Below are 12129 nucleotides of genomic sequence, written 5' to 3' on the forward strand. Positions count from 1 at the left end.
TCAAGTCTTGTGTTTGTGGGTTGCTTTTTAGGATTATTTTGTATCGTAACACTATGGCTATTACAGGTTATAATAGAAGATAGATTTTGCCCGAAAACCCTAAAATCTAGTGCCTAACCCACTATTGCCCATTTTTGTCTTAAGCCGAGTGTACGATTAGTCCAGTATTTGTAGTTTGAGCCAAAATACTATCTAACTACCCATAATTATGCTATGATAACAAAAACTCATTGGTCAAATAGAAAGGGATATGCAGATGAACCTGCACCTAGACAGATAGCATGTCCCTACCCTGGTACCGTAGTGTTTCTAACCCTAGGGGTGTCGCTAAGTTACATATAAACGATTTTGCCCTTGAAGTGAAAATTGTTTTCAGAAAAGAGAGACTGCGTGATGCAGGCCACCTCGGCTTGTGACCAGCGCCGATCAATCCCTTGGATCTTCCAAGGTTGTGCAAGAACCCTGAAAGAGCTAAAGGATCGGGTTAGTCTATCTGAAAGTGATCTATAAAGAACTTCCACGCCCCAACCTGAGTTACCTGGAATCAAGTGAAACCTCGAGTTAGGACGCGCAAGTTCTTCCTAGACGTCCATGTCACATCGGACCAAGTGTCTCGGGTTTTGTAAAATTACGAGTTTTAAGAGGGCACAAATCCATGTTTGTAGCCTATCGACGCGTGTTACCGATTAATTACTGATTCGTGCAAAGTTACTAGGGCCAAGTGAATTAATTAATCGCATGAACGTCATAATTACCCCATGAGTGGAAATTATTGATTACATTAATTAAAATCTGCCAAATACTTTAAATCTGCGAATTTCAGATCACCGAGCCGACCATTGATGGACCTTCCGATACGAACCCTAATTCTCGACCGCCTTGGAATTAAATTAGAAAAGATTAAGTTTAGACAGAATTTACATGATCAAACCGATTTGTGTGAGGTTTCGATTAAAACGGTAAAAAATGCGTCAAAACATGGATCAAGAGCACATGATCGCATCCAACACGATAAACACACATATTTTACATAGTCGATGCCGCCATGATCACGATAAACGCATACAAGCATACACAAGTATAATATTAACGAAATCAATAAAACGACACCGACTCATGGAAGTAGGAAACATAAAAAGAACACGTATTATCATGTTATATGCGCATAATAAACGAGAAAAAAACATAATAAATGAGAACATGCATATTGTCAATCGAAGATCCAAGTAGAAAGGGTTGGATATCTTTAAAAAGTGTCCAAGAACTAAATTGAATAATTTCAAAAGAACGGGAACTGATTTAAAAATTCGGTTAAAGTTCAAAGAGTGAAAATGCCATGGGGACTAAATTGGAACAACTTAAAAAGTTCCTTGAACTGATTTAATAATTATGGAAAGTTCAGGACTGCGTAAAAATGACTGAAAATGGCCCATGACTTATTTGAAACAGATTTGAAAATTCAGGGGCTGATCAGAAAAAGTAAAAAAATGTGACAGGGACTAAACTAAAACAAATTAAAAGGTTCCCTGGACTGATTTGAATCATCCAAAAATTCTGTGGTTGAATAGCTCAGGGCTTGACTGAAACGAATCTGAAAGTTTAGGCCTGATTTGAAGAAAACGAAAAATGTCACAGGGACTAAACTGAAACAAATTAAAAAGTTTTCGGAACTGATTTGGATCGCCTGAAAATTTAGGGACTGCGCAAAAAATACCGAAACTATCCCAGGACCTGTTTGAAACAGATTTGAAAGTTTGGACTGATTCGAAAAAGCGAAAAACGTTGCAGGGACTGAACTGAGACAAACTGAAAAGTTTATAAAAACGAGTTTTAAAAATTATTCCGCTTATCAACACGATCCACGAACGTTCATTCCGCATTATCATCATCCAAGCAAGCATGAATGTTCGAAAATGGAGCCCTAAACATGCCACTATGTTGGGATTTATACCTTTCTCGGGCTAGTATCGAGAGGAGCTCGTGAGACTACAATAATCCGTCGAACCCAATGCTGAAATGGACTACCCAGGATTCCCTAACGGCTGGTGGGGCTACCGTGGAGAAGAAAGAGTTGCAAGAGAGCAAGGCCATGTGAAGCAAATCGTGGAGAAGCAACAATAGGGCAGAAAACGAGAGAAAACCGAAAGTGAGAGCAAGGAAATAACGTAAAGGCCGAAGGCTTAGCTTGGGGACTCGAGTCAGGAACGTTGCTGCTGCTGTGCCCCTTCCTAGAGAGTCGAGAGAGGTAGTTGGTGATGTCTTTGCGGGCAAGGAGAAGGCAAGAGGGCGAGCTGAGGGGACGTCGTTTTAGCTGGGAGGTGAGCTGAAGGCAAGACTCGTGTGTGAGCTGAGGGACATGAGGCGCGAGTTGAGGAGGAGCTGAGGGCGGTGGAGAGAACGAGCTGAGGGACGTTAGCTGAGGTGAGGCACGGGTGCGAGCTGTGGGCCGGTCTGTGAGGGAGAGAGAGTTAACGGGGGGGCGTCCGTGAGCTCGGAGGAAGTTCCCGAGCTGAGGGAAACCCAGCTCAGCTGAGGGAGTCCCTAGTCCGTTTTTTGAGCTGGAGTTTTGTGTGTCAGGAAAAAAACAGAAGAAGAAATGGGTAGGAAGAGGGCAGGGAATGAGTCTGATGAGTGGCGGAAGAAAGGAAGAAAAAGAAGGGAAAGGAGAAGAGGTTGCAGAGAAGCGAGGGTTGCTTCTGGAGATGGGGTAACAGAACGTGGTGATGATGACAAGCTGCTGGTTTCATGCACCAGCTGCAGCAGAGGAAAAGGATGGCGTGTGGAAGGAGGGGAAGGGAGGAAAACCTCTCTTGCACTCCACCTTGCTCAGCAGAAGAAGCAGAAAGCGCAAGGTTGTGACCAGCAGTCCATGAGCTGACCATGAACATCCGAATTTTTCTTGAATTTCTTATGAACCTTTCGGTCTATGTGATATTTTTTCTTGATTCCTACATGAGTTAGGCACATTCTTGTAAAATTTGAAGATCGTTCGACCTCGGAAAGTACCCGAAGGAATTTTTCTCCAATAGATGGCCAAAACTGGGAGATTTGGTTCTGATCTGTGGGGAAATCTCCAATTTTGTACTAATCTATCCTAAAACGCACCCCGTTTTTCTTGATTTTCTGAATCTTCAGTGAATTAGGAACCCAATGACGTTGGCCGTGCTTGAAAATACGAAGAATTGAATTTTTTTATGGATTTTCTCCCTCGGCTAGCAGAGTCTGTCCGGATTTAACTGTTTTGCGCATGGTGCGCTCAAAAATTTATAACTCTCTCTCCGTATCGAATCTTGGGATGAGTGACCCGTCAAATCAAACCTAACTCGATTTTCTAGGTCAAGCATATGAGATTCGCCCTTTGAGGTTCAAGATTGATCGTGATATGATGCGTTGAACCCCATGCTTGAGCTGCTGTATTCACTGTTTGGACACCAAACTCCCACGAATTTTACTCTTTGCTCGAATGGGTTTTCGATGTGATTTCTTGTGTTGAAATGTTTCTGACTCACCAAACCTTGATCTAAAAATACCAAACTTGGCTCTAGGACCCATGAAGATAGTCGTTATCACCGAAGAAAACGATATAGAGATGTGAGTTCTTCTTTTTTCACTGCCTTCGGTTTGAATGTTGATAATTCGTGTCTTATTCTTTGGGGATCAACTGTGTGTGGCACAAAATTTCATATGTTGTCATCGCCATTTTTGTTAGAGGTATGGAATCCTAATTGGGAGCTTTGCTGATGTCCTGTCTTGGAGTCGGTGAACCAAAATGAGATGCTGACAGCAGCGGCAAGAGTTCTCCGATATATTAAGAATTCACTGCGGTAGGCATTCCTCTCAATCCAACCTCATTGCAGCTAACAGCTTACTACGACTCTGATTGGATGAGTTGTCTGACAGCAAGGCGCTCTCTCACAGGGGATTTTATTACTTTGGGAGGACCAAGAAGCAGACTGTTGTTTCTCAGTCGTCAGCTGAAGTAGAATGCAGGTTGATGGGAGCCACCTCAAGGGAGATCATATGGATCAAGAGTTTGTTCAAGTCACTTGGAGTGGATCACGAGCAGCCGATGCAATTGTTATGTGACAATCAGTATGCCATACACGTTGCATCTAATCTGGTCTTTCATGAACGGACTAAACATATAGAAATTGATTGTCACTTCATCCGAGAGCACTTATCGGTCAAGGATATTGTCACTAAGCATATTTCCACATGACAACAACTGGTAGGTATTTTTACCAAAGCTCTTGGCAAGTATCGTTTTCCTTTTCTACTTCGCAAGTTGGGTGCTCATGACATTCACACTCCAACTTGAAGGGGAGTATTGAGGAAAGTGGCAAAGAATCAGTGTACAATATTTCTATTCTTTGTTATTGTCGGGATCCCATTATCTGTATTTCCTATATTTCATAGTTTAGTTTGTCTTGGTCATTCATGTATATATGATCTGTCTTTGAACAGATTAATGTGTAGCAATACAGAAAATCTTCTCCATATTTCTTTCGTGATAAATGAGATCGAACTTTGAGATTTGATTATTAGTTCATATTTGATTATACATCTTGTCGGTATTTCTGTCACTAAATTTATGAGAAATTAATGTATGAATTTTAATTATGTTGGCAGGTTGATATTGAATACCATTTGAAAAATACACCATACAACTCAGAAAGTCTTTAATCATCCTATCTTGTTACATGATACGAGAATACACTTATGCGATAATCAAGGAAATGAATATTAATCACTCAAGTAATTGCATTTTAATTGTAATTAACTATTTTTATCTATTCCTACGTATTCACCGTATCATTTCATTCCGTACTCATCAACAACATCATTTCATTACATAATAATAAGATAGTATTATTTAAAATTTTCTTCAATGGGTTACCAAATTTAGTCCCATATGACTTAGCAATGAAAATCTAATCTCATAAATTTTCATTTCGGTGTGTATCGTGATATCCGGAAGTCCAACATGTCTCGACTAATCCAGTTCGAGCATCATCAATTAGCTCTCGAGCTCACCGAGTTGATAAATCAAAACCTCAAAAATCATTACGCCGAAAAAAGAATCACAATTCTCAAGAATCAACTTCAATATTCGTCTTTACCAATATAATTTTATAGCCAAATAATAACACGGGTATCCACACAGTAATATTGTTAGCACCACAAGTCATCAATACATCAAAAGAACAAAATATGGTCGATAAATTTTAGTAGTAGATCGGAATTAATTAATGTGAGATGTAACAAATCATCCCTTACATATAATCAAACTGACACAAAAATGTTCCAAAAAGCAAGAACAGCAACCACACCAATGGCAGAAAATACGGTTATCCTTGGAGGCACACTTCCTTTGTCCTTCCTAAGGAACATTCCTTCAATAATCGGATAGCTCACTGACAAGATGAATATTGAGAGGAAAGTTTGCACGACAATTTCCTCCCAATAACCGACGAGAAGAGCCCGAGTAACCCCTCCGACCAAGGCGAACATGTTCAAGATCACTATCCCGACCAAGGGGATGAGAAACATCGCTGGCGCCTGGAAGTCGAAGAGGCCCATCTCGTACAGTTTTGTCTGCTCGTCGTCGTCAACCTTGTTGGTCGGCAGGAAGCTGGCCTCCCTCAGGCCGATCTTCTTCATGATCGCGTCCATGCTCCCGTACATGTGGCAGGTGACCGACTTTATCATCCAATGCCTCCTCTCATTGACCCACGTATGCAGTGAATGCCCGCTCCATATGATCTCGTACACTTGTTTGGAAGTCGAGGAGAGGAAGATGAATAGAAACACTAGGAAGTACGGACTCAAGACCTGTCACATTAATGTCACAAATGTGTCATAAAACATATAGCTAATGTGTCACACTCGAGCGCACTTTGGCTGCCCTCAACAAAGAGACTCAGAGTGGTGTGGACTCACATGGTCGAGACATCTCCAATCCAAAAGCTCGAACTGATAGGTTATGAAACTCAATCTCATATAAACCCATTCAATTTTATCTGAACTTTTGCCCGTGGAATTATAAATTTCAACATGTAACATTAGCTACATCGCCATAGCTGTAAAAAGTGTTGCCTTGTCGCTGTGTCTTATTGTTATACTAAAATTATATATATTATATAGCCGAAGTGACGATAATGTACTGTACCTTGGGATATAGAGGGATGCCATGGAGGAGGCAGAGCTGAGGGATGACGCCGAAGCACCAAGCAGGGATGAAGTAGAGCGGGAACAACGAGAGCTCTGCATAGGCCAAGGCCTCCAGGATTGAGATCTTCGTAGACAGGCCGTAGATCAGAGGGCAGAACCTTGAGAGGCCAACTTCAATGAGGCCAGAGCTCCACCTGGTTCCCTGGACAAGCAGGTCATTCAGATTCGTGGTGCCGGTCCCGAGGAACTGTGGCCGCGGCGGGTTCAGATAGACTGAAGCCCAGCCCTTGCAGTGGAGGGTGAAGCTTGTGAAGTAGTCTTCCACCACAGAGAAGTACATAAATCCCACCTGATAGCAAAATATAAAGCACAATACGGTGAGCTTAAGTTAAGGCGAATGTTTCGTAAAAGCAGGCAGGCTACCAGACCGGTCCAATGAAGCGGAAAACATGGCAAAATCAAACGGAAATTGCGAATGTTAATCTTTCGAGCTTGTTTGGATCCGGTGTCGTTCAAATTTTGTGAAAATTATTTTTAGTACGGGAACGTCGTTTAAGTGGTGTGACAGTAATTCACAGGACTTCTTGCGCTTTCGAGGCATATTGCAGCTGTATGGGTAGATGTTCACGGTCTCAACCCAACCAGTTAATAATTGATCGATTCGATCTTTAATATGACAGTGACCAAAGCTAATCAAGTACAGCCTTATTGAAGACCAGGGTAGATCTACCTCAACCTTGTAGATATAGACATAACACCGGCCCGCGATTCGACGAAAATAGACATAAAACTAAATTGAATGGGTAACCAAAAGAGCGTGTAGTATAGTAGCACATGTTTATGCTTGATAACCAATAGGTTCTAAGTTCAATATCCATTATAACTACTTGTGTCCCTTTATTATTTATTAGGATTTCTATTTCATTGTGTAAGCTCATGGCCTCGCTTGGGCAAGCTCATGAAAATTGTTGGTGATCGGAGATGGACAAGATGAACAGGAAATTTGTGAATATTTTGTCGAGCTTATCGATTCCCAGACACGAAAATTTGATTTCATTAGCACGATTTATAATTGACATAACACGGGAAGTTACCTCTTTGCCCCATTTTGTGGAGTCTTCATATCTGCAAGAAGCCAAATCCTCTGCCTCTCTCAGCACCATTGAAGTCTCCCAGCAGTCAGTGCCCCGGTTTTCATATGGCCTCTTCATTTGCTGCAGACGTTTAATGAACTCATTGGACCCGCCAAAAACTGCCTTGAGGTCCATCGGATCGTACGTACCTAATTTGAAATCAACGGATAGCATTCCAATCACTAACAAGTAGCTGTAATATAACATATATTTATGAGGGATCCCTTTCATGTCTACTCTCAATTTTAAGCCGACTGTTTACTTCGACTGTTGGACCGACATGTTGCTGTATACGGCTTTAAGATATGTTGATGTGAGTGTGTCAAAACAAGTTACTCGATGGGACCGCTAACATTAGTGATGGGTCATCATGAGTGGATCGTGATATCATGTTGGACAGTTTCTACTGATCTAGATCTCACTTTTAGCTTCCGTGCGTAAATCCGAAAGACTATAGGAATTCTTCACTGATCTTAGCGTCTTAGCATATTGAACATAATACTACTGGCTTACCATCTTGGACTAACTTCCCATATAAAGCTTCCCTCTTGAGATAATAACAAGTCCCGGAGAGTAAGGGTCCCTGTAGTCCATCCATACCGTGCCAACAAACCTGCAGCAGTAGCCAGCGGTCTAATCAATTCATATTGAAACTCAAACATATAAGGTAAAATCGTGATACGAAAGTATAAAAATGGTATACACCATAAGTGATCAGGGGGATCTTAATATATATAAGAAGGTGCCATTTCTGTATAGATTATACGTTTCATTAGTCATTTGGGTAGATTTAAAGCAGAAGGTCGCCATTAAACACACACAACATTTAAAGGAAACTGAAGAGCACAGCATACTAACTGATGTCGAGTCTTATTACCCAAAATACTGAACGGAGTTTGCTGTCATATATGTCGTTCTCGCTGATGTTGCGAAAAATCTGAGGGAACTGAACGAACGCGAGAGATGGAGAGATCTTCGGATCCAAATGGAAGCACATTGCCTGCCTCGCTGAGGAAGGGTCGTTGCTGTACATGTCACAGTCTAACCCTAATATGTATGGGGAGTTGCTCATCACCCCAGACACCCTCAGCTTCAAAGTTGATCACAATCAAAACCCAAATGTGTTATATTATTGAATTGGCAACAGTGATTGACAGTCGACAGATATAAGAAATTTGAGATGATCATAACCGTTTATTGTAAAAGATTGATATTGACATTTGTTAATTAGATACGAAACTAATGTTCATTTCAAATTTCATATAGATAGTTAACTACCAACACTATAAAGTGCGTGAACCACCCATCAGCTAGGCCTGTTTTGTGAAAAATTGCACGGTTTAATCCTGGTTCATTCCGAACAATGTCCGGGCCACCGTTGCAGTCACTTTTATCTAACCAACCTCCTATCCGAACTAAGAAGATATTGAATTCCAAAACGTAGATACATACAAGAACATTGAGTGCCCCGGCTTTGAAATGATGCGGATAGGAAGGTCTCTTCTCCCTCGAAACATATACTAGTAGGGGCATCGCCAGTTGACCAGTTTGCCCCTCGTCATCCTGTGAATTTGCTCGAATGACCTGTCGTATATATTCATAAATTCAACCAACAATGATTTATGTATATAAGGTCATAACTCATGAATATATACAATATCCAATGCCACCAATTTTTCGTACGTACTAACAAAAATAATCATATATAATTATACATGCATGTATGTGAGATATTTATGCACGGAAAGCATATAAAATTCACGTTAAAAATTTAAATTAATAGTTTTTTCCTTTAATTTTCGAAAATTTTATTTGTGATCATAAATATAAGAGGAATAATTATATAGTGATTGTATTTATCTTAATATTCCCATTAACAACACTTTTGGCTACAAATTTAGACCTAAGTCATTTGAATAATGACCTAATAATGAGAGGTTGGAAATGAATAGATCAACGAAGCAATGCATCCGAGATTTTGATGTGTTTGTCATCAAGTTCCCTGAATCTACCGGTCATCAGCCATTTTATACCTGAGACTATCAGATCTGCAATGGTCCAATCTCTTATTACAGATCTAACGGCCAAGGAGGCATAAAGTACGAGTATTCAAAGATGAGACAAAATAATTTTCCTTAAAATTTCTTTAAAAAAAAAAGTTACGTGCGAGATAAGACGAGGAAAGTGAAGTCGAGCTGGAATCAATTACCCAATGACTGTGCGAGATAAGACGAGAAAAGCGAAGTTGAGCTGGAATCAATTACCCCAATGACTGGCGAGTGACTGCGACCGTTGATGCTTGGATCTCCAAGATTTTGGTCCCTGAATTTATTAACTCGTTCTTTGAACAGCTCGTACTTGTCCTGGAATTACATAAACAAACAGGCATTTTATGTACGTTGTTGATATTTTTTGGCACATCACTGTCAGTTTTCTCACGTACCAAACCCGATTTCAAATTTGAATTCATCATAGTTCTTTAACATGTTGAAAGACTATGTTCTGAGAATAGAAAATCTCATAAGCAATGTGCGCTTGTAGTCTTTTTCACCGAAAAAATTAAAAATTAAAAAATATTGGAAAATGATGTGAACGTCGGAGCAATCCATATGCACTTTGACTAGTGCACCTCCCCGAATGAATAGAGACAGACACATGACTAGGTGAACGTTAGTTACAAGGTGGACGATGATGTACCATTTTTGTATTTATTTGACTCCATTAATTATCGTTCCGTAGATCCATATGAACTTGGTGCGGTTATAATCATATCGCAGTGATGACAATTTGACAAAAGAGTAGGGTCTGATCTTCCGGAGTAATAGCTCAACGCCAGAAATAATAAGATTTAGAAAAAGAAAAAAGAAAAGAAGAAAAAAGGCTTCACATATGTTGTAGATTCCATAAGAGACGCGTCGAGGGTGTTCAAAACGACTCGAGCATCTCCCAGCTGTTGAAGATTGATTGAATTCTCGACCATAACATCTATATCCATGGATTGCACGCTTATGAGGTAAAAAAGGCAGATCAACTGTGAAATGAGGGTATACATGCGTACGGCACAATGATATGTTCAACACGGGTATTTATTGTAATCACCATCTAAATATATTGACAATGTTATATATTAATGTTTCCAGTTTTCATTCCCTTCCAAGCTTCAGATCAATAATAACGAGGGATATTTGAACTTAATTTATGGGATTAATTGACACAAATCATGTAAACACGTGACAAGCTTATAGGATAGGTAAGTCCAATGACTACAGAGGTCACATCTACAAATGGTCAAATATGATCCAATGATCTCTTGGTGACTCAAACATGATCTTTACCAAGAGAGTCGCGTGGGGTGACTTTTAGCTAAACTGCAACTGACGTGTACGTACTGAGCTAATATAATTCCATGATAAAAATGTTCATCGATCGAAAAATCTGAGACATAAGCTTTAGAAACTTACCCTAATTTTCTGTTTCTCAGAAGCATACTCCCCGTTCTCCTCCTCTTCTGGAGCTCCAAAATAAGCCTTAGGGCACCTGGTCTTGAGTCCATACTTCCTGCAAAAGGGAAGCCACCACATTGCGAAAGCATAGGCCTCCCTCATCCCAAACAGCGTAACCGGAGAGCTTCCGTCGTCAGAGAGGTACACGTGGATCTTCTCTGGCGGGTAATCCAAGGCCATCGCCGATAACACCGTGTTCATCACATCAACAGTTGGCTCCTTGGTGGGATCTGCAGTGCACACGAAGACGTCGATTGCCGGGAGTTTCTCATCCTCCGGCAGCCTCTCCGGGAAGACTTTGCGGGTCACAGTCTTCCATCGGGCGGCCTGGTTCAGGGCCCATATGAAGGCTAGGACGAGCTCCGCAGCAAAGACTAGAGACCATATTGAGGTGGGGATTTGATGGTTTTGTGTTTCGGAGAAGAAGAACGAAGCTCGGTAGTGGATTAAGAATACTAGAGCAATGGAATGGAGGAGCATGTGGGCTCTGCTGATGAGCATGAATAGTAGGTTAAGGTGGCAGAGATGGCGAGGAATAGAAGAAGAGGCTTCCATCCTGCCCTTTCTTAAGAATTGAACCATACGTTTTCCCGGGGCGCTAGAGATGTTATGTAATGCCGCTATATATAGAAACTATGATGTATGTACGAATGTGCAGCTCACTTATAATATCGTTAGCTTGCTCGTCAAGTTAATTAAACATCCAATGATGGTCTTCGGCCATAGATTATATAAGGGTTCAGATGGTTCAATAGTTATCCCTCTTGCAAATTATGGCACAGATTTGAGTTCTATGAATGAAGAAAATTTAAGATTGAAAGAGTTTACACTTTAATGAGCTGATCTAGTCCAAACTTACATTGAAACTCTTTTTACAAAGAAATATATATATATATATATATATATATATATATATAGTTTATGTTCAAAGTGGCTCCCCAAATTTATGTGGAATAAAGAGTAAATATTCTTTTCCTGCTTACAATGTACATAGACTTCATACAAGAATATATATAATATAGAGAAAAAGAAGTATGATTGACCCAAAATTTCTTTGTTTAGAAACGGTACTTTGTATCACAGCATTATACTCTCTTCCTCAAGAGAAAAAAATAATTTCATGGTGAGTTGCATATAAATATCACAGGTTTAGTAGTCCCTACATGAAGGTGTATTGGCACTCACACCAAAAAAAAAAAAAAGACTTATTAGAAATAACTAGACAAAAGGCCCATGTTGTTGGACATATTAACAAATTTGTGATCACGAGTAATATCCTTCCACGACTAAGATTTGTCCATAAAAATTAACTTTAAAATTTT

General features: G+C 40.2%; 1 protein-coding gene across 1 annotated transcript; it reads right to left on the reverse strand.

Annotated features, from left to right (window-relative positions):
• Positions 1-5109: 5109 nt before the first annotated feature.
• On the reverse strand, positions 5110-11467 carry LOC116192647 (cellulose synthase A catalytic subunit 1 [UDP-forming]-like). The gene is made up of 8 exons (XM_031521244.1): positions 10766-11467; positions 9569-9667; positions 8757-8888; positions 8182-8394; positions 7818-7917; positions 7266-7453; positions 6170-6520; positions 5110-5832 (listed from the first exon to the last, which is right to left on the reverse strand). Exons 1-8 carry the CDS (start codon positions 11387-11389, stop codon positions 5284-5286), a joined length of 2256 nt encoding a protein of 751 aa, XP_031377104.1. The 5' UTR covers positions 11390-11467; the 3' UTR covers positions 5110-5283.
• Between the last annotated feature and the right edge of the window lie 662 nt (positions 11468-12129).

This window comes from Punica granatum, chromosome 1, assembly GCF_007655135.1.
Source record: "Punica granatum isolate Tunisia-2019 chromosome 1, ASM765513v2, whole genome shotgun sequence".
NCBI classification, from domain to species: domain Eukaryota; kingdom Viridiplantae; phylum Streptophyta; class Magnoliopsida; order Myrtales; family Lythraceae; genus Punica; species Punica granatum.